The 24,434-nt window shown below is 42.5% G+C and overlaps 1 protein-coding gene across 1 annotated transcript in view; it reads left to right on the forward strand.

Annotated features, from left to right (window-relative positions):
• Positions 1-24,434, forward strand: part of LOC126236303 (uncharacterized) — a 451,155-nt gene that overhangs the window by 26,223 nt on the left and 400,498 nt on the right. The window contains exon 2 of the mRNA XM_049945503.1: positions 6,971-7,113. Coding sequence (XP_049801460.1) covers positions 6,971-7,113 — 143 coding nt within the window. The remainder of the gene's footprint in view (positions 1-6,970; positions 7,114-24,434) is intronic.

A 24,434-nucleotide genomic window follows, 5' to 3' on the forward strand; every position in this document is an offset into this window, starting at 1 on the left:
TGCAGGAAATACAGGGTCTATCACTATTTGTCCATTGGACTGTGAGTGGCGAGTCAGTGATAGATCTAGACATCCTACACAGCAGATCAGGGGAGACAGGGAGAACTTAGGGTGCTACACCAATCCCAACAAGTTCCAGTTGCTGTCTTCTACTGACACTGAAGCTGAGCCAGTGAAACTCACTACATCTGCTAGAAAAAGCATTGTTTCCTGTGTTGAGGAGGCAGACGCAAATCTTTGGCAGTCCAAATGTAAACCAAATAATGGTACCCTTAGGGAAATGGTACCAAGGGGATGAGAAGGAACACCATGTACATCCAGTTTATATGCTTGGGAGCACATTCAGTGTGGTGAAGAGTCTATTCTGGCAGCCAATGGGGAAACAGGGTGTTACCAACTGCAGAATGTGGCACACATTGAGAAAGAACAATGCCTGTTATTTGGTTCTGAGATCATACTGGGATCATTTCAGCAACTGGCAGAGAAGGCTGATAACACCAGCAGTGCTTGTGGAGTTTCAGTGAAGCTCACTATCTACGTGATTGTCCTGAAAACAGATTGTGGCTCTGTGGTTCTGAGTCAAGTGGAAAGCTTGAACCAGAGACTGCGAAGGTTCTGCAATAAACTGGGCTCTGACTTCCAACATAGGATTGTGAACTGTAAGGTCCCCCGAAGTGAAGCAGGTGAGCACAACACATCAGGGGCTGCTATCCCAGTAGTTGACTGTGTATGGGGTGCACACAGTGATTTTTTAATTTAGGTGACTCTCCATCCAGTCCAAATAATGGTAGCTAAAGGAGACCTGAAAGTATTAGTGTAAGATCCAAAGAAATCCCCCGCCCCCTACAGGCAAGAGCATTAAAATCCTAGTTGTTAACTGCTGAAGCACTCACACAGGTTGCTGAAGTTTGAAGCGCTCCTAAAACACTGTGAAGCTCACATAATACTAAATATAGAAAGCTGGTTAAAACATGAGGTTGACAGCAGGGAGATTTTTGGAGAAAATTTAAGAGCATATATTGAAAGGATAGGCTAATGCAAAATGAAGGTAAGTAGTTGTCGCAGTAGACAAGAAAATCAAATCCACTGAGATAGAAATTTAAGCTGCATGTGAGATTGTTTGGTCAAGACCCAATATCAGGAGTGGGCATTGTAATAGGATCCTTCAGTCAGTTACCAGATTCATCTCCTGATTTGTCTTAAAAATTTAAACGAAACCTCAATTTGCATTTATGTAAATTCCCTGATCATACTGTAATCATCAGAAGAGACATTCATCATCCAACAACTAATGGGGTAATTACAGCTTCAATACTGGTAGGTATGACAAGGTATCCTGTGAAATATTACTGAATGCCTTATCTGAAGACTACCTACAACAGATCCATGGTCCAGTCACATTAATGTGACGACTGCCGGGACATCAACATGCAATAACCATCACACGTGGCAGGTGGGAACACTAGCTGTTGATAGCTCATAAAGCATTCGGTGGCGGGATGCAGTGTATCACTGTTTTCTCATTGTGAGAGCAATACCACAGATTATGTGTGATTCAGCATGGTGTAAAATCCAGGATGGAATAATGACAATATTATGAAAAAGATTGTTACTACTCACCACTTAGTGAGATGCTGAGTTGCAGATAGGCGCAACAAAAAGATTGTCAAACAGAGCTTTTGGCCAAACAGGCCTTCGTCCCCCCCCCCCCCCCCCCCACACACACACACCTCTTCTCTCTCTCTCTCTCTCTCTCTCTCTCTCTCTCTCTCTCTCATATGAACACAACTCTCACACACATGACCCATGTGTGTGTGAGTTGCATTTGCATGAGTGTGGGTGTGTATGAATGTATGTTGTCTGAGATCTCACAGCAGGCCATCTCCTCATTTCAGAGTTGATCCAATTACGGAGTTAAAGCAACAATACACCTAGTCGAGAGAGCACTACTTTGACCTAAGATAAAAGGGTTGCTGAAGTTTCATCCAGCAATGGAATGTTGTAAGTGAAATGGAATGAGTCACCTCTTCACTTGGCACTTTTGCTCCACCAAACCACCACGCCCTCATGGATATTGTTGGACCAGTACCACCATCAGAAGGCAGTAAGGACTGGCTGATGGTAGTAGACAGCGTTTCACAATGGCCAGAAGCTCTCCTAATGGAGACACTCTTTAATGGATGTATCATGTAATCAGATATACCAACATTTGTAATTGTAGATCAAGGCCAACAATTCAAATCTCATATATTCAAAGAACTAGGAACATTCATAGAAATGCCTGGGATTTGGACAAATGCCTACTGTCCCTCAGCAAAAGTTCTAGTATAGTGCTCACACCATCAGTTAAAGGACATCCTCAGATATTAAACTTCTGAAGAGTGGACAGATACTCTACCAGTAGTCTTGATTGCCATGTGAGGTATTGTCAAAGGTTCCCTGAATGCAAAAACTGTTTATTCAAGCTATAAACAAATATTATGTCTACCAGGAGAATTTTTGATACGTTTCCAATATTTAAGTATCTGACTTAGTCCAGTACACAACTCTGCATGTTTCAGCCTTCAGTACTAAAGGAAAATGGTGCCAAATATCCACTCATTTTTCAAGACTTATAATTAAGTCAGTGTGTCTAACAGTATTATGATGCAAGCCACACATCATCGTAGCAACCATATGACAGCTACTTTAAAGCCTTCAGATGCACATCAACATGCATGATTATCCTACCTGTATCTTGATCAGAGGTTTAAAAATAGCTTTTACTGCAGTGAAGGCTATACCCACGAACTAAGGACAGATACAATACACCATCTGTGCCCGACACTGCAGAGATGTCAGTACCACAAACCTCTTTCATCAGCAGTGCTGGAGTGGTCTGACCCTACTTCTGTGGGGATATGTTCATCTACATCTACATATATATACTCTGTGAGCCACTGTATGGTGTGTGGCAGATGGTACCATGGACAACTATTAGTCATTTCCTTTCCTGTTCCACTAACAGACAGAGTGAAGGAAAAATGTGCCTCTGTACGAGCCCCAGTTTCCCATATTTTATCTTAATGATCCTTGTGTGAAATGTATGATGGCGACTGTGGGATCATTCTGCAGTCAGCTTCAAATGCCAGTTCTCTAAATTTTCCCAATAATGTTCCGTGAAAAGAATGTTGCCTTCCCTCCAGGGATACCCATTTGGGTTCTGAAGCATCTCTGTAACACTCACATGTTGTTTGAAGCTACTGGTAATGAATCTAGCAACCCACCTCTGAATTGCTTCAATGTCTTCCTTTAATTCGACCTGGTGTGGATACCAAACACTGGAGCAGTACTCAAGAATTGTAGCAGCTTGAGGCCATGTAAAAAGTGAACTGTTGACCTTCAACTATGTGTCGAAATTGGTAACATGTTTAAATGTTCTAGAAGTTTCCAATATCTGCTCGTTTTGTAAAGTTTAGAAAACATAGGTTTTGTTTAAACTTTTATCACTCTCCAGTCAGGAGAGAGATCTGCTTTTTGTGCCCCTTACATCATGTTTACAAAATAAAAATGCTTTCTGTTTTAATTTTTGGGATTTTTTTGTACTCTTTCTTGCTTCACAACTGCAATAATAATAATAATAATAATAATAATAATAATATGAAAAGAATAGTTGCTACACAGCTTATAGTGGAGATGCTGAGTCGCAGATAGTCACTACAAAAAGACTCAAAATAAGCTTTCGGCCAACAAGGCCTTTGTCAAAAATAGATGACAGACACACGCTCACACAAACACAAATGCAACTCACAGACACTACTAATAGTGTGGCTTCAGAGACTGTGGTCATGTGCGTGTGAGTTGTGTTTGTTTGTTTGTGTCTGTCATCTATTTTTGACAAAGGCCTTGTCGGCTGAAAACGTATTTTGTGACAGTCTTTTTGTTGTGCCTATCTGTGACTCAGCATCTCTGCTACATGGTGAGTAGCAACTATCCTTTTCATAATATGTAATAAAAACCATGTATTTACCTCAAGCTAAACTCTCATGTTTGCTCTGCCACACTTCCAGGACATGTACAACTTTACAGTTAATACAAGCACAACAGACAAAAAATTAGCCACTTGCAGGATACCATGCTAATACCTTGTAACACTGCCTCTAACTGTGATAACGTCATCAGTTTGTGAGCAAGAGAATCCACATGTTTCTTCAGGCATGCCATATATAGCTGAAGACCCTAATTGATTATTATGTGCTGAGGAACTCCCTAATTGCTCAGATGTTGATTGCTACATTTCATCCACTTCCAAATAGTACCAGACATTTCCTTTGCATGCAAGATTAGCTGATTTAGCAACCCAGTCAAGGCATAGTAGGGCACCTGGTTGTTCATCAACCCAGGTATGTATCTGTGAACATTGCTGTTGTCATTTTGGGAAACTGTGTTCGTAGTATATTTGTCATGAAGACCTAGAAGAAAGGGCAGCATTTAGCCACCAATAAGGTGTAAATAAAAATCCTAGTTCATGTTCATAGTAATGTGAATGATACGAGGAACTCTCCAAAAATGCAGAACTGTGTCTGGCATGTACACCCCACATACATAGTGGATTATACCCCTCATTGGACGAGTGGTACACTCAACACCTTGCATCATTTGAAACAAGGCAAAATTGTGAATTTTCAGACCACACTACATGCCTCTGTTCAACTATTAGATTGGTGCATAAGTTCTTAGCATTTTTCCATAAGTTTAATAACTGCAACAGATACACATAACGCGGACTTTAGTCATCTATCACATATTCTTCACTATAACAACAGTCTGCAAATGCTGATTCCGTGACAGTAGAAATCTTGGTTTTCAGACGAAGAACTCTTTGACCCATGTTTGAAAAGCATTTTCATCCAGAAATAATGTTGCTTGGAGGTTTATTGATAGACAACAGAAAAGGTGAAAAACTGGGGGAGGAAGATTAGGTGAATAAGGTGGGTGCGGAATGACTTCCCAAACCAACTCCTGTTCGGTATTTCTTTTTTGTTAGTCTAGCAGAATGCAGACTGATGTTACCATGCAGTAGCATCACTTCATGCAGTCTTCCTGGGTGTTATTCTTCGACTGCATCCGCGAGACTTCTCAGTTCTTGATAATAAGGAAGCAATACATAGTACACCATACCGTCACTGTTCCGCCAGATGCATAACTTTTTTTTTTGCTGATGTGAACGGGTCTTCGTATGGGAAACTGTTGCTTTGTTTGAGCTCAGCCATTCCTTTCTTTTCCTTATGTTAGCATAAAGACACCATTTCTCATCACCAGTAACAATGCAGGATAGGAATGGTTGGCTTGGTCATAAGCCAATTGGTGATGAGCAAGCATATGGCCACATGCTGATTTTTGTGATTTTGGGTTAGAGCATGTGGTACCCGCCGATTTTTGAACCTTCCCCCTTGCATGCAAATGTCATGCGATGGTGGAACGATCACAGTTCGACATGTTTGCCAGTTCTCGAGTACACTGATGTGGATCATGGTGGATTAATACGTTTATACGATATTCATCAAACAGCGAATGTCTTTCCGAATATGGAGAGTCACTAATGTCAAAATGATCCTCCTTAAAACGATAAAACCATTTTCTTGCCATGCGCTCTCCTTTGGAATGATCCCCATACACAGGGCAAATGTTTCAGGCTGCCTCCTCTGCTGTTACCACTCTGTTGAACTCAAACAGAAGAATTTGTTGAAAATATTCTGATTTCTCCACTTGGCACTCCATTTGCTGGCATCACAGCTCCCCTCACTGTCTCCAGATGACTAAATGGCAATATGTAAACTCAAATAGCAATAGTAAACTACAAATATAAAATGAAAATTGATAAATAAGCCTACATCAACTGGAATATTAACATGCAAAACAAAAAATGCTGTGAACTTATGCTACAACCTAATATTTTACAGAATCTGTGTTATGAGCTGGAAACATCACTTGCATGCAGTTCCTTTGGCAGCATTGGTCACAAACTGGTTAAGATGGACCTACATTCGCTGACAGCATGAGTTCCAGGCAGGTTTGAAATCAGTTGTCATTCACGAGACATGACTCTTCTCTGGTCTCAGTCTTTTAATATCTTGGTATGACAATTGTTTTCATACCAGATTACATGGCTGAGAGTGGTATACCATTCTCTGTAGATCTGTTGAACGGTCCATCTTGATACACAAACAAATCAGATCACATCATTTGCGATGTGGTCATGAGTGTGTCCAGACATGATAGTGCATTTTTGCCATTCTGTCATATCTCCACTTTGATTTATCTTATTGCGCAGATTCCATACAACTGACTGGCACATACAGACCACTTCACTGCAGTTACTTACCTCGGTGATGAAAGGACACATGACAACATGGTACACAATCTGCAGCATTCCAAAGCAACCACTGTATCCTATTAAGGGGTAGCTATTATTTTGTCCAGTGAATTTATACTTGTTTAACTAACATATGATGAACCATATTTTGTGTTATGTGTATTTTAAAAGAATTAAACTCTTGTAATGTGACTGAAGTTTACAACAAAATGACAATGTAAAATATGATATAACACACATGTGAGCCTGAATGCGTGCATGCGTGTGCGTGGTTTTGTGTGTGTGTGTGTGTGTGTGTGTGTGTGTGTGTGTGTGTGTGTAAACTGCTATTAAATAGATGCGTGCTTACATTTGCTGCCTGAAAGGTGCTATTCAGAATGTAGGCAGAATGAAACTTGCATCAACTCTTGGGGCTTGGGGGAGCAGTGGTGGGGGGAGGGGGGGGGGTTGAGAGGGAAGGGGGAATGAACATTAGAAGTTACTGGTGTTTTACAAATTGTTCGTTTTTCCTTTTTTAAAGACTGGTTTTACATGCATATAATGTCTGCCACACTACTTTTATGAATTGTTTAACCTCGTAACATTTATGAGATTTTGTTTTCTTTCATATTACAGGTCAGGTGATCTCTGTTTGTACTACCTTTGCAATGGAGATAATGAGAAGCCCGTTATGCGACACATCCCATGGTACCAAGATAATAGCCGTATGATCTCAGCCATGTGTTTTGATCCTTCAGGCTCATGGCTGCTTGTTGCAAGTTTGTATTTATTTTCCATATTCACTACATAATTGTACACTCATTTTGGGCTGTTGTAAATTATGTTTTTCACACACTTCTGTGATTATAATTACAGAATACTTTCTGCTGGGTAGACTCGTGGAAGCCTTAGAAATTATCTTAAGTTACATTTTACCAATTGGGAAAGAATTATGATATGTTGTTGTTGTGGTCTTCAGTCCTGAGACTGGTTTGATGCAGCTCTCCATGCTACTCTATCCTGTGCAAGCTTCTTCATCTCCCAGTACCTACTGCAACCTACATCCTTCGGAATCTGCTTAGTGTATTCATCTCTTGGTCTCCCTCTATGATTTTTACCCTCCACGCTGCCCTCCAATGCTAAATTTGTGATCCCTTGATGCCTCAGGACATGTCCTACCAACCGATCCCTTCTTCTAGTCAAGTTGTGCCACAAACTTCTCTTCTCCCCAATCCTATTCAGTACCTCCTCATTAGTTACGTGATCTACCCACCTTATCTTCAGCATTCTTCTGTAGCACCACATTTCAAAAGCTTCTATTCTCTTCTTGTCCAAACTAGTTATCATCCATGTTTCACTTCTATACATGGCTACACTCCATACAAATACTTTCAGAAACGACTTCCTGACACTTAAATCTATACTCGATGTTAACAAATTTCTCTTCTTCAGAAACGATTTCCTTGCCATTGCCAGTCTACATTTTATATCCTCTCTACTTCAACCATCATCAGTTATTTTGCTCCCCAAATAGAAAAACTCCTTTACTACTTTAAGCGTCTCATTTCCTAATCTAATTCCCTCAGCATCACCCGATTTAATTTGACTACATTCCATTACCCTCGTTTTGCTTTTGTTGATGTTCATCTTATATCCTCCTTTCAAGACACTGTCCATTCCGTTCAACTGCTCTTCCAAGTCCATTGCTGTCTCTGATAGAATTACAATGTCATCGGCAAACCTCAAAGTTTTTACTTCTTCTCCATGAATTTTAATACCTACTCCGAATTTTTCTTTTGTTTCCTTTACTGCTTGCTCAATATACAGATTGAATAACATCGGGGAGAGGCTACAACCCTGTCTCACTCCTTTCCCAACCACTGCTTCCCTTTCATGCCCCTCGACTCTTATAACTGCCATCTGGTTTCTGTACAAATTGTAAATACCCTTCCGCTCCCTGTATTTTACCCCTGCCACCTTCAGAATTTGAAAGAGAGTATTCCAGTTAACATTGTCAAAAGCTTTCTCTAAGTCTACAAATGCTAGAAACGTAGGTTTGCTTTTCTTAATTTAGCTTCTAAGGTAAGTCGTAAGGTTAGTATTGCCAACATTTCTACGGAATCCAAACTGATCTTCCCCGAGGTCCAGTTTTTCCATTCATCTGTAAAGAATTCGTGTTAGTATTTTGCAACTGTGACTTATTAAACTGATAGTTCGGTAATTTTCACATCTGTCAACACCTGCTTTCTTTGGGATTGGAATTATTATATTCTTCTTTAAGCCTGAGGGTATTTCGCCTGTCTCATACATCTTGCTCACCAGATGGTAGAGTTTTGTCAGGACTGGCTCTCCCAAGGCCATCAGTAGTTCTCATGGAATTTTGTCTACTCCCGGGGCCTTGTTTCGACTCAGGTCTTTCAGTGCTCTGTCAAACTCTTCACGCAGTATCTTATCTCCCATTTCGTCTTCATCTACATCCTCTTCCATTTCCATAATATTGTCCTCAAGTACATCGCCCTTGTATAAACCCTCTATATACTCCTTCCACCTTTCTGCCTTCCCTTCTTTGCTTAGAACTGGGTTGCCATCTGAGCTCTTGATATTCATACAAGTGGTTCTCTTCTCTCCAAAGGTCTCTTTAATTTTCCTGTAGGCAGTATCTATCTTGCCCCTAGTGAAACAGGCCTCTACATCCTTACATTTGTCCTCTAGCCATCCCTGCTTAGCCATTTTGCACTTCCTGTCGATCTCATTTTTGAGACGTTTGTATTCCTTTTTGCCTGCTTCATTTACTGCATTTTTTTATTTTTTCCTTTCATCAATTAAATTCAATATTTCTTCTGTTACCCAAGGATTTCTATTAGCCCTCGTCTTTTTACATACTTGACCGTCTGCTGCCTTCACTACTTCATCCCTCAGAGCTACCCATTCTTCTTCTACTGTATTTCTTTCCCCCATTCCTGTCAATTGTTTCCGTATGCTCTCCCTGAAACTCTCTACAACTTCTGGTTCTTTCAGTTTATCCAGGTCCCATCTCCTTAAATTCTCACCTTTTTGCAGTTTCTTCAGTTTCAATCTGCAGTTCATAACCAATAGATTGTGGTCAGAATCCACATCTGCCCCTGGAAATGTCTTACAATTTAAAACCTGGTTCCTAAATCTCTGTCTTGCCATTATATAATCTATCTGATACCTTTTAGTATCTCCAGGATTCTTCCAGGTATACAGAATCCACATCTGCCCCTGGAAATGTCTTACAATTTAAAACCTGGTTCCTAAATCTCTGTCTTGCCATTATATAATCTATCTGATACCTTTTAGTATCTCCAGGATTCTTCCAGGTATACAACCTTCTTTTATGATTCTTGAACCAAGTGTTAGCTATGATTAAGTTATGCTCTGTGCAAAATTCTACAAGGCGGCTTCCTCTTTCATTTCTTCCCCCCAATCCATATTCACCTACTATGTTTCCTTCTCTCCCTTTTCCTACTGACGAATTCCAGTCACCCATGACTATTAAATTTTCGTCTCCCTTCACTACCTGAATAATTTCTTTTATCTCGTCATACATTTCATCAATTTCTTCATCATCTGCAGAGCTAGTTGGCATATAAACTTGTACTACTGTAGTAGGCATGGGCTTTGTGTCTATCTTGGCCACAATAATGTGTTTACTATGCTGTTTGTAGTAGCTAAACCGCACTCCTATTTTTTTTTTTTATTCATTATTAAACCTACTCCTGCATTACCCCTATTTGATTTTGTATTTATAACCCTGTAATCACCTGACCAAAAGTCTTGTTCCTCCTGCCACCGAACTTCACTAATTCCCACTATATATAACTTCAACCTATCCATTTCCCTTTTCAAATTTTCTAACCTACCTGCCCGATTAAGGGATCTGACATTCCACGCTCCGATCCGTAGAACACCAGTTTTCTTTCTCCTGATAACGACGTCCTCTTGAGTAGTCCCCGCCCGGAGATCCGAATGGGGGACTATTTTACCTCCGGAATATTTTACCCAAGAGGACGCCATCATCATTTAATCATACAGTAAAGCTGCATGTCCTCGGGAAAAATTACGGCTGTAGTTTCCCCTTGCTTTCAGCCGTTAATTATGATATGTTAAAATGTAAAATACTAAAGATCACAAAATGTGAAAGTAATGTTATATAAACAAGAGAATATAGAATTTATATATATCGGGTAATCCATCTCAGTATCTGGGGAAAAGATGAGACAAGAAGTGCTACGAAAACTTTCGTAAAAGTAATACTAGTTGACAAATTCACTTAGAACTCCAAGCCATGTTAATTGTTAATTGGATGTAATAAACGGCTGTTCACGCATGACTCTGTTGTCTGTAGGGACGTTGCAATGTCGTACGTCTCCAGCAAAATACAGTGAGACCTGCAGAGGATCAATTATTGGTGCTGGAGTTGGCAGTTGAATCTGAAGATAAATAACAATAATGACTTGCATATAAATACTGTTCATTTGTTAATAGTCTTGATCATAATTAAAAGAAATTGTGATCTGCAGATTAACTGCTTCATTTGAGTAACAACTATCTTCAGATATGTGGAAATAAGCAGAAATTGCCTTTTGGTTTATGTGAACTTTACTAACTTTAAAAAAATGGCAATTAGCAAATTGTAAATTTTTAATTGCAATTGAGACTTTTAAAAATTTCAACAGTTAATATAGATCACTGTGTCTCCTTCACCTGATGATATCCGGTCTTTCAAAGTGTTTGTTTACACTGCTGGCAACAAATCACTGGAAACCATATAAAATTTGAGCATTGCAATTACTACGTAAACCAAACTGTAGAAAAGCATGTGCCATGCTGAGTTTCATTTGGAGAATCTTAAGGAAATGTAATTCAGCCATGAAAACAGTACCATTCAGAGCACTATTAAGACCAGTTACCGAGCGAGGTGGCGCAGTGGTTAGCACACTGGACTCGCATTCGGGAGGACGACGGTTCAATCCCGCGTCCGGCCATCTTGATTTAGGTTTCCCGTGATTTCCCTAAATCGCTTCAGGCAAATGCCGGGATGGTTCCTTAGAAAGGGCACGGCCGATTTCCTTCCCTATCCTTCCCTAATCCGAGCTTGTGCTCCGTCTCTAATGACCTCGTTGTCGACGGGACGTTAAACAGTAATCTCCTCCTCCTCCTAAGACCAGTTCTTGAGCGTTGCTCATCAGTTTGGGAACCTTACCAGATTGGGTTAATAGAAGAGATAGAGAAGATCCAGTGTAGAGTGGTGTGTTTCGTCACAGTATGGTTTGCGCAGTTTAAAATATTGTGGAGATGCTCAGCAAATTACATAGGCACTGCAAGAGAGGTGTTGTACGGCATGGGGAGGTTTGATATTGAACATGGTGTATACGACCTGGGACAGCTGGGAGATCCAGGAATAACCCAGCAATTTTTTCATCTGGTATAAAACCGGGAAAAACCCAGGAATTTTTTAGAATTCTGGGAATTTTTTATTGTTTTACTTTTCAGTTGGAATTTTGTTGTTTTGACTGGTAAGAACCAATATTCTAACAAAGGATATTACTGTACCCCCATACTGCAGAATAGTACTGCAGCAATAAAACATGAATGAGATAAGAAAATGAAAATAAAACCACAGTTATAAAGGAAATGGGCTATATAAAACAACAAACCACAGTGCTCATACAAGCGTCTGTCAGCAGCAAAATGTGTCAAAGGCTTTAGGAAGACTGTGCAATGCTTCAGAACAACAAATTGCTTCCGATGAGCGTGACGTCATAACTCTTTACATTAGATTCATTTGAGCAGTTGCAAGTGGGCCCATACGCATGCACAGTTGAGTCGTGTATGATTGGTACCTTCTCCTGCTGCTGGCTACATAAGTGTGACCGGTAGCTGTATAAGCATTAACAGCGAGTAGCCAGATGTTACTCGGAAAAATTTTACTGGCGCACCCAGGCTGCCAGATTCACACTTTCGCAACAGGCCCGGATCTAGGAAGCGGGGGAAATGGGGGCATCAGCCCCCAGGCGGCAATTTCAGTGGGAGGGGGGGACAGCAAATTCATATTCTTGAGGGAAGAAAATGTTGTTTCACAAAGCGTCTAGCATCCAGTGCACTTTGGTCTATCGATTATTCATATGATTTTGAAACACATCCCTATGGGTTTTTAAACATTTTTCAACACATTCTAAGCTGGTTTCTGAATTAATCATAAGTTGATTTTTGAATGCATGCATGTCTCTGCCCGGGTAATCCCTATCGCATCTGGAAATAAACTATCCTGCAATCAAAAGGGGACTGGGCTATACGAGCTGAGCGGAATAAAGCCGAACGGGTGAATGGCAATTGCTTTTTGTTAATGTGGTTGATTGGGTTTGCGAATGATCAGCATTGTTATAATTATTAGTGAAAACCATAGATTTACACTACCAGAGTGGAAATAAATGACTAACAAGATTTCGTTTTTTCATGTAGCAAAACTTTTGACAAACTGTGATGAGGTAGTAGATTATTTTGCAGAAAGGAGAGCATGCCATGTAAAGCCATTGCAAGATTAGAGAGAGGAAAATTTTAGGCCTTAAGGATTGAAGAAATGTGCACTGTCTTGCTTGTCTCTTGTCTTTACTGGTTTTATGTATCCTATATCTAATTTTATGTCACACAAAATAGCAAATTAATAGCTAATAGGCAATAAAGAGTACAAATTTTCTGAAGGGTTCTTGCACTCCTGGTTACAAATGAGCTCATTCAGTGCTAATTGTGTGTTTTGAAAAAAAAGAAAGAAATAGGGGCAGGATACAAACCGGCCGACTGGGAGCAGGGGAGCACCAAAGAACATTTTAATTTCCACTGACCTGAATATGGTCTGATGGCATCCATTACAAAATATACGTGTTTGAATTGCACATAGGGAAATGCATTGATGTGTGATAGAAGAGTTCTGTGTGAAGAGGCGTGGCACTGCACTTTGGCACATTTAAGACCAAATAACATGTCTTACATTTCCTCGAAGGCACATGTTTTATGTATCAGACTCTTCAGAAAGATGTGTGCTACAAAATGAACATTTTTTGAAAAGTCTGTGTAACTTTGGGGTCCTACCTCAAACATGGGAGGGGCGGGGGGTGCTACTATTTAGTATTGCCCCGGTTCAGAAATATCGTAGATCTGTGACTGATACACAGAGCTGTCTGAGTAGTAGTGGGGAGGTGGGTAGCCTCCACGTGACCCTATCTTGCGTTTAGTGATTTTGCTGCTTCCGCTTTGTTTATTGCTCTCACGTCAAATGATAACAAAACGGATCTCTGTGGTTGGGAGCTATCAAGTGAATTAAAAAACATTCACATAATTACGAAAGGCTAAAATAAGTTATTAGTTTCAGATTTTATTTTATTTCCACCTTTCTGACAGTCAAGCATTAATCGCCTTGCAGAACAATGAAGTTATTTTGTCGGTTTGCTAAAGAAATTTGGCTTTTATTAATATTTTCTGCTGAGGCAGTCCATTTATTTGAAACGAAATGTTTCATTCTACACTATTGACTAGTTTCAACTGTTTGCTGCATTTCAATTGCCCGTTTCCATCCTCTAGCACATATGGCATTATTCCATAATAAAGAACCAGACATGAGAGAATACGGTACAGCCACTCCAAGAAAATTTACATCCAAATCTGGACATATGAATGTGCACTTTAAGCCAAATTATGCATTTTAGTATGATACACAAAATTCCAATGCTCTTGGAGTATCTTCTGATGTCTTGTTTCTTTTATGACATAATGTAAGATCTTTCAATGTTTTAATAATACCAGAGAAGGAAAGTTGCTACTCACCATATAGCGGAGATGCTGAGTCATGATAGACACAATAAAAAGATTCACACAATTAAATGACAAATTAAGAATGTTCATTTCACGTCTTGGAAATGTACAAGAGTTATGGTTAGTGTTCAAACACACAATAAATCATGCCCTGGATAAGTATCTACCAATACGCAGGATGTTTATAAATTAGTTATACAAAAGTAACCTTTAATTGTGAAAAAGGTAAATAACTTACAGAAATAGAAGGAAAAGATGGATTGCTACTCACCACATAGATGACACGTTGAGTTGCAGACGGGTGCGATGAAAAACACTCGTGCATTAGTTTTTGGCCAACACCTTCTTCAAAAAAGGAAAGACACACACATTCTTTCACACTAGCAAGCACACCTCATGCACACATGACCGCCATCTCCGGCAACTCTGACCAGAATGCGGCTCTCATGTAGAAATGAAGCAGCAATCTGGAGCGGGCAATGGGAGGGGGGGAAGGGATAGTGGTGTACAGATGGGGAGGGAGAAGAGTGCTGTCTGGTGGAGGGTGCAGGGACTAGATTACCAACAGGCGCAGCACTGGGAGGCTGTAGGGGCAGGGCAAGGGGAGAGGGAGGGACGGTAAGTGAGAAAGGACTGGAGCAAGGAAGGGGAAAGGTGGCTGGGTGCATTGGCTGAGGGTGGCATACAAAGCAGGTGAGGCAATGAGAACAGGAAGGGGGTGATAGGACAGAGGGGATGGAAAACATTGGGGTTTGGCATTTTGGGAGGCTAGGCAGGTCTCTTTTAGATCGCCCATAAACAAGTTGGCGTAGGAGGGTGCCATGTTAGTGCACCTCTGCCATCGCGGCCATCTGTCTTTTCTGATGCTTCATCTATTGGCAATCTAGGTTCTGCACACTCCACCAGACAATGCTCTTCTTTCCTCTCATCCATTCTCTGCTATCCCTTCCCATTTGCCGCCCCCTCCAGGTTGCTGCTTCTGCTCTACATGACAGTTGCACTCTGGTTAGAGCTGCAAGAGATGCTGGTCATGGTTGTATGAGGTGTGCTTGCTTGTGTGAATGAATGTGTGTGCATTTCCTTTTCTGCAGAGGGCTTTGGCTGATAGCTAATGTGTAAGTGTGTTTTCATTGTGCCTCAACATGGCATTTTTATGGTGAGCAGCAACCTATCTTTTCCTTGTATTGTTGATATTCCCTTGTTTAACTTACAGAAATGTTTGAGACAGCACTGGATGCAGGATATCTTCTAGTTTTATTTTACAGATGTTCAGTGTAGCTACCTTTTGTAACACAATGAATATCCTATCTGTAATCAGTTTCCTGCCTAATCCTATGAAGCAAGTCTTCGTGTATAGTGACAGCTGCAAGTGCTATCTGTTGTCACAGCTCATCAAGTTTCCTGGAAGCAGATCTCTGTCTTTAATGTAACCTCACACACAGAAGTCCCATCAGGGTTAAATCAGGTGCTCATAGTGGCCAGGATGTTGTTTCACCGTGTCCAATGCAAGTTGACACATTCCTACGGAGATATGCAACAACTTCACGGTGATAATGTAGTGGCATGCAATCTTGCTGGAAAATAAATTCTGTGTCCGTAACCTGTTGTAATTGAGGCATTAGATAATGTTCAAGGACACCAATTACAGTTTATTTGGCAAAAAATAAAGGGCTGTAAATCTTGTTACAGCTTACAGTGCAAGAAACTTACCTTAGGCGAGTCCTGTTCATTTTCAATTACGTGACATGGTTTCTGCTCACCCCATATCCAAACATTATGCCGATTCACTTTACCACAGCTATGGAAGGTGGCTTCTTCACTGAACACAAATTTATTAAAAAAATAGTCTTCAGTCTGCATTTTGTCAAACATTTCTGCTCAGAGCTCAGCTACAAATTCTTTGACACTTTCTCTTAAAGCTTGCAACAGTTCCAATTTGTAGGATTTGAATGACAGGTGTTTGTGTAATACCCTCCACACTGTAACACGAGGCATACTTAATTCTAAGCTGCCATATCTCATCGATTTACCCAGGCTACTAACAGAAGACTACTGAACTTGTTCGATTCTGCATCAGAGACTGCTTGTTGATCCTGATCTGGCATGCTGATATGCAGCCAGTTTCGGTGAAATGATTATACCAATTAACAACAGTTAGTCTGTGTGCTGGTAGCTTGCAGTATACAGTCCTTAATTGTCTCTGAACTGTGGTAGTGGATTTGGATTCATGAAACCATAAACAAAATTTCACATGCTCTGCACCATTATACGATTCCATGTTGACTGTTGGAATAACTCATTCATGCTTGCTGCCTAGTGGGAATGTCAGGAACTACACTCCTGGAAATGGAAAAAAGAACACATTGACACCGGTGTGTCAGACCCACCATACTTGCTCCGGACACTGCGAGAGGGCTGTACAAGCAATGATCACACGCACGGCACAGCGGACACACCAGGAACCGCGGTGTTGGCCGTCGAATGGCGCTAGCTGCGCAGCATTTGTGCACCGCCGCCGTCAGTGTCAGCCAGTTTGCCGTGGCATACGGAGCTCCATCGCAGTCTTTAACACTGGTAGCATGCCGCGACAGCGTGGACGTGAACCGTATGTGCAGTTGACGGACTTTGAGCGAGGGCGTATAGTGGGCATGCGGGAGGCCGGGTGGACGTACCGCCGAATTGCTCAACACGTGGGGCGTGAGGTCTCCACAGTACATCGATGTTGTCGCCAGTGGTCGGCGGAAGGTGCACATGCCCGTCGACCTGGGACCGGACCGCAGCGACGCACGGATGCACGCCAAGACCGTAGGATCCTACGCAGTGCCATAGGGGACCGCACCGCCACTTCCCAGCAAATTAGGGACACTGTTGCTCCTGGGGTATCGGCGAGGACCATTCGCAACCGTCTCCATGAAGCTGGGCTACGGTCCCGCACACCGTTAGGCCGTCTTCCGCTCACGCCCCAACATCGTGCAGCCCGCCTCCAGTGGTGTCGCGACAGGCGTGAATGGAGGGACGAATGGAGACGTGTTGTCTTCAGCGATGAGAGTCGCTTCTGCCTTGGTGCCAATGATGGTCGTATGCGTGTTTGGCGCCGTGCAGGTGAGCGCCACAATCAGGACTGCATACGACCGAGGCACACAGGGCCAACACCCGGCATCATGGTGTGGGGAGCGATCTCCTACACTGGCCGTACACCACTGGTGATCGTCGAGGGGACACTGAATAGTGCACGGTACATCCAAACCGTCATCGAACCCATCGTTCTACCATTCCTAGACCGGCAAGGGAACTTGCTGTTCCAACAGGACAATGCACGTCCGCATGTATCCCGTGCCACCCAACGTGCTCTAGAAGGTGTAAGTCAACTACCCTGGCCAGCAAGATCTCCGGATCTGTCCCCCATTGAGCATGTTTGGGACTGGATGAAGCGTCGTCTCACGCGGTCTGCACGTCCAGCACGAACGCTGGTCCAACTGAGGTGCCAGGTGGAAATGGCATGGCAAGCCGTTCCACAGGACTACATCCAGCATCTCTACGATCGTCTCCATGGGAGAATAGCAGCCTGCATTGCTGCGAAAGGTGGATATACACTGTACTAGTGCCGACATTGTGCATGCTCTGTTGCCTGTGTCTATGTGCCTGTGGTTCTGTCAGTGTGATCATGTGATGTATCTGACCCCAGGAATGTGTCAATAAAGTTTCCCCTTCCTGGGACAATGAATTCACGGTGTTCTTATTTCAATTTCCAGGAGTGTAACAGTCTTAGGTGGGAATAGAACTTGAATATATACTGCATTGAATACTGTATCAAACATTTCTATAAGTTGTTCACAATTAAAGGTTACTTTTGCGTAACTACTTTACAAACACCCGGTATATTATGTTTAAAAGAGAGGCTAATTCAGCCATAAATTCTACATAGAATCTAATAAAAAACAATGAGGACACACTTTGGTTTAATCTCACTATTTGGAGCATGTTGTGAAAACAGGAGTTGTTACACTCTTGCTCCAAGTGATAGACATATTTAGTAGCAAGTCACACATTCCTCAGGAAGGCTGTGTATGAAGGCTACAGTAATTTCCAGTCATATCCTGGTGAAACATTACATTTTTCATAAAGTCCAGGAAAGTTTTGGTCCTGCCTAAAATCAATGTATGGGTCTAAACTTTGCATACAGCATCCCATAGATTAGTCTAATTTTGAAACTGAAACAGGCAGAAAGTTTGTGTGGTATTTCAGAAAGTATTTGCGTAGTGGGAACTTATTACCATATCACCATATGGATGCTGCACAAATTCACAAATGAGTGATAATGAAATAGCAACTTGTAATAAGCACACAGAGTAGTGAAACATAATTACAACTACTTGGTGTGAAAAAGACATAAAACACTTATGGAATTCCTTGCTATAGTTAAGACAGTGGATATCCATTTTGGGAGAGCAGTGATTCAAATACTTACCTGATTATTCTAATTTGAATTCCTTAATTTTCATAAATATATTAAGATTCTTCTGAATGGTTTCTTTGAAAAGCGTGTGCTCAGATTCTTTCCTCACTCTTTTTCTACCTGACATTGTGATCAATTTGTAATGACAGAACAAATCAAAAATTCTTCTTATTTCATTTTAATTTTAATATGCTGTGGGAATAACACCCCTCATAGTCTCAGGCAGTATATATTTTACATACACTATGTGATCAAAAGTATCCAGACACCTGGCTGAAAATGACTTACAAGTTTGTGGCGCCCTCCTTCAGTAATGCTGGAATTCAGTATGGTGTTGTCCCACCCTTAGCCTTGATGACATCTTCCACTCTTGCAGTCATACTGTCAATGAGCTGCTGGAAGGTTTCTTGGGGAATGGCGGCCCATTCATGAGGGAGTGCTGCACTGAGCAGAGGTATCGATGTCGGTCGGTGAGGCCCGGCATGAAGTCGGCGTCCCAAAACATCCCAGAGGTGTTCTATAGGATTCAGGTCAGGACTCTGTGCAGGCCAGTCTATTACAGGGAAGTTATTGTCATGTAACCACTCCACCACAGGCCATGCATTATGAACAGGTGCTCGATCGTGTTGAAAGATGCAGTCGCCATCCCCAAATTGCTCTTCAACTATGGGAAGCAAGAAGGTGCTTGAAACACCAATATAGGCCTGTGCTGTGATAGTGCCACACAAAACAACAAGGGGTGCAAGCCTCCTCAATGAAAAACACGACCACACCATAACACACCCTGCCACTGGATTGCCACATTGTGTACCATGATTTGTCACTCCACATAACATTTTTCCACTGTTCAATCATCCAGTGTTTACGCTCCCTACACCAAGCGGAGCGTCATTTGACATTGACCAGTGTGATGTGTGGCTTATGAGCAACTGCTCGACCATGAAATCCAAGTTTTCTCACATCCCAAATAACTGTCATAGTACTTGCAGTGGATCATGATGCAGATTGGAATTCCTGTGTGATGATCTGGATAGGGGTCTGCCTATTACACATTACGACCCTCTTCAACTGTCGGCGGTCTCTGTCAGTCAACAGATGAGGTCAGCCTGTACGCTTTTGTGCTGTACGTGTCCCTTCATGTTTTAACTTCACTATCACATCAGAAACAGTGGATCTAGGGATGTTGAGGAGTGTGGAAATCTCGTGTACAGGCATATGACACAAGCGACACCCAATCACTTGACCACGTTCAAAGTCTGTGAGTTCCGCAGAGTACCCTATTCTGCTTTCTCACAAAGTCTAATGACTACTGAGGTCACTGATGTGGAGTAACTGGCAGTAGGTGGCAGCACAATGCACTTAATATGAAAAATGTATGTTTTGGGGGTGTCCAGATACTTTTGATCACATAGTGTATGTTACTGTGATACAGCTACACAGTAAAATAGTTTTCAGTATTAAAAAAATATAAAAAATCCCCTCGTTTAAACTGTGAAATCACCCCCTATGAATTCTTCAGTAGATCAATAATACTTTTCCATTTGAAGAATAAAGAGCAATCTTTTCAGGGACCTAGCTTTATGTTGAATATATTACTGCCATTCAGTTTATTGTAAATTTTTAATCCCACGTACTTTGGTGTTTGGCCATAGAGTTTTAAACTGTGTGTTGGATGTTTAATATTTGTCTGTGATGAGTGCCATTAATTGAACAAAAAACAGTAATTTTCAACTTCTTGTAGATTTTTATATAAGAAAATGAAGATCTTAAAAATGCACAGGGAAGGGATGGATAGTGTTTTTAAATTGTTTTTACGGTGAATGACAAGACAACCTTCGTTTGGTGAGAGACATATTCTCAGTTATTTTCTTTTGCCACAGTAGGAGACTTGTACTTACCTACATGTAACCACTGTGAAGTGCATTGCAGAGGATGCTTATGACACCTTGTGATATTTATTGATTTTCCCCAGAAGATTGTCATAATGAATAACCAACTCAAAGCAACAGTCATAAACCATCTTTCTGGTGTCCATGTTTGTGGCAGCTGACAAAATACACATTGCAAATGCTAAGCTATTCAATTTATTTGCTAAGTAGTATATGTGTACCTTCCAATTAAATCTCTGTCAAATTTTAGACCTAAGAACATTAAATAATTTGTTTTTGTAATTTTACATTGTTTAATATCTGTTAAGAAAAGTACATAAAAGACACAATTGTAAGTCATTACAGATTGTTGCTGCAGTCTTTAGAGTTCTTATCAAGCAGGGCTGAAAACAGACATTGGAGGTGTTTAGAGATATGCTGTTAGGATCGTAATTAGTCAGTATGGCTCATATAAAATTGTAACAGATTTGCTTAGGGAATTTATGTGGTAGTCCTTGGAAGAAAGACATTCTTATTCTGGTAAAACCATTTTCAACAAATTTAGAGAACTGATATTAAATGTAGATCATGTACAATTGTGTCACTGCAGTCAGTTGTGGGTAACGGCATCATTGTTGTAGTTCACTACTGTGGGTAGTGTGGGAATGATATTGAGGAGGATTGGAAAATTAAATCCTGATGGTGCTGCTGACTGACACATACTTAATGAGTAATGTACTGCATTACAAGTGGAATGAGCTTGTTTAAGTAACAGTGTCTATCAAGGCCTGAGGTGGCTAACATCTCATTGAAATCCCCCCAGGGGGTCCACAACTCTTTTGTGGATACGTGCGTAGCGAGCACAGGACCCTGAGCTAATGTGGCCCTCCTTCCTTTCCGGGCTGCATACCTTCCTTTTCCGCATCCTTCCCCATCCCCCATCTTTGCGCCCCCCCCCCTCCCCCACCTCTGCCTCTTTCCTTCCCTTTCTCCCTCTCTGGGAGTATGTTTAGTGCCTACGTCCGGAGATGGACGCTTGAGAATGTAACACATTCTTTGTTTTCTCTGCTTGCAAGTCTTCATCCTTCCTTTGTCCTTCTCTTTTCCTTACCTATTCCCTCTACCCTTTTCTCCGCTGCGGCATTTGAGACCTCTCTTCTTCCCTCTCCCTTTCTTTGTTTTTCCCTTTCTCTTTTTTCCTCCTTGTGCGTGTCTGAAGGCCGACCCACGCATTTCCATGGGTAGCCAGTGACGGGGTAACGCGTAATTCCCTGCCCCGAGTAGACAGGTAGGACACGTACATACACCCTGGTAACGGCCAGGTCCAGGGAGGGGTGATTACCCAAGCTGATACCTTCCGAAAGTGCCGATTGGTCCCTCCGTCCATTTCTCGGGAGGTGTGACCTGAGGTGTGAACAATCACCTAAGGTGGGAGTGCCCTCAGAGAGAGCCCCCACAAGGGAGGAGCGTGCCATCGGAGACGCCAGTAATCATGGGGGATACTTCCGCAATGGTTTCCTCATCTTCCACTATGTCTCCTCACAAGCGTAAGTTCACTGAGTCTCAGCCACAGACAGTTCTTCCATCGTTGCCACAGTTCCTTGTTGTTTCTCGGTCTGACGAAGGCCAAGGCTTCTCCACAGTCAACCCTTTCATTATTCAGAAAGGTGTCGACGCAATTGCAGGTCTAGTAAAGTCTTGTTCCAGATTACGAAATGGCACCTTGTTGTTAGAAACAGTCAGTGCCCTCCAGGCACAAAAATTGCTGCGTACTTCATTGCTACACACTTTCCCTGTCCGGGTGGAAGCGCACCGCACTTTAAATTCCTCACGTAGGGTCGTTTATACATGCTCCCTCGACGGATTGTCCGACGAGGAAATTCAACACTACCTGTCTGACCAGGGCATAACTGCTGTTCATAGAGTCATGAAAAGGGTTGACACGAACATCGTTCCAACTAGTACTGTCTTCTTGACATTTGACAGAGTTCAACTCCCATCGAACGTAAAAACAGGCTATGAGATAATTTCTGTTCGCCCTTACGTCCCAAACCCTACGCGTTGCTATCGGTGTCAGCGGTTCAATCATACCAGCCAGTCCTGTTCCAACCTGGCCAAATGTGTTACGTAGGGCAAGGATGCCCATGAGGGTGCTTGTCCACCTCCATCCCCTCATTGCATCAACTGTATGGGTGACCACGCAGCTTCCTCTAAAGATTGCCCCATTTTTAAAGACGAAAAGCTCATTCAGGAAATCAGAGTGAAGGAAAAGGTGTCGACCTTTGCTGCTCGAAAATTATTCACCAGTCGAAAGTCCACTGTGCCTCAGACAGGAAAATACAGCACTGTCCTTGCCTCTCCTCGGCCAACAAAGGAGCCAGCCACACAGACTTGTGATCTCACCTTTAGTGCCACGGTCGTCAGATCAGCAAGCGCAAAAATCGCCCGTTCAACCTCCCCACTTTCGCCTGCTCACTCTATGGCTCACCCTTCATCGGGTTCTGCTAAATCTCGAGCCCAAAAGTCAGACACCCGGACTTCCAAAAAAGAGCCTACTCGTGAAGATTTTTTACGTACCCCAACTTCACAACCATCGGTTCCTCCTTCATCTAAACATCCTGTTTCCAAGAAGGCTAATAAGAAACCCAGTTCCTCTCCTTCTCCACCACGGCATGTCTCATCTAAAGCACCACATGGTGGTAGCCGCCCTCGGCCATCTTGTGTGTCGCCGAGGTGCACTGCTGGCGGCCGATCAACCGGCCGATCGTTGGTGGCAGGAGCTGCTCCTGAACAACCTATGGATCAGGATCTTCTGCCTTCGGCTGAATGCTGTTCCTCACTGTCGGTCGCAAGCTCTGAGCAGTCGTTGAGTTGACGGCAACCTTGGTCACATTCTTCCATTTTCTGTCCACCCTATGTCCATTATGGGCAACGGCCTTGCCGCAGTGGATACACTGGTTCCTGTGAGATCACCGAAGTTAAACGCTGTCGGGCGTGGTCGGCACTTGGATGGGTGACCATCCACGCAGCCATGCACTGTTGCCATTTTTCGGGGTGCACTCAGCCTCATGATGCCAATTGAGGAGCTACTCGACCGATTAGTAGCGGCTTTGGTCAAGAATACCATCGTAACGACCAGGAGAGCGGTGTGCTGACCCCACGCCCCTCCTATCCGCATCCTCCACTGAGGATGATACGGCGGTCGGATGGTCTCGGTGTCCTGAAGACGGAGTGCTATGTCCATTATCCATTGGAATATCCACGGCATTCGACCCAATCGGGATGAATTGACGATCCTCTTATGATCCTACTCGCCGGTCATCTTCTGTCTTCAGGAAACAAAGCTGCGTCCCCACGACTGCTTTGTTTTCCCCTATTTTCAGTCAGTCCAATTTGATCTCCCCTCTGTTGAAGGCACTCCAGCATATGGAGGACTCATGATTCTTCTCCATGATACTCTCCATTATCACCCAATCCCCTTAAACACTTCCTTCCAAGCTGTCGCTGTCCGTCTTTCCCTTTCTGGATACACCTTCTCTCTTTGTACTGTATACATTCCATCGTCCACACCAATGGCACGAGCTGATCTCCTTCATCTTGTTGGTCAGCTTCCACCCCCCTATTTGCTGGTTGGGGACTTCAATGCCCACCACCCGCTTTGGGGATCTCCACATCCTTGTCTGCGTGGCTCACTATTGATAGACGTCTTCCACCAAGCGGATCTTGTTTGCCTCAACACTGGGGAACCTACATTTTTGTCTGCCTCCACGACAAATTTCTCTCATGTGGACCTTTCGGTCAGTACTGTTCCGTCAGCTCGGCGCTTTGAATGGTTCGCCCTTGCTGATACACACTCGAGCGACCACTTTCCATGTGTCCTTCGATTGCAGCCACAACTGCCGTATATGCGCCCGTGACACTGGAAGTTTTGCCCAAGCCGATT

This window comes from Schistocerca nitens, chromosome 2, assembly GCF_023898315.1.
Source record: "Schistocerca nitens isolate TAMUIC-IGC-003100 chromosome 2, iqSchNite1.1, whole genome shotgun sequence".
NCBI classification, from domain to species: Eukaryota; Metazoa; Arthropoda; class Insecta; order Orthoptera; family Acrididae; genus Schistocerca; species Schistocerca nitens.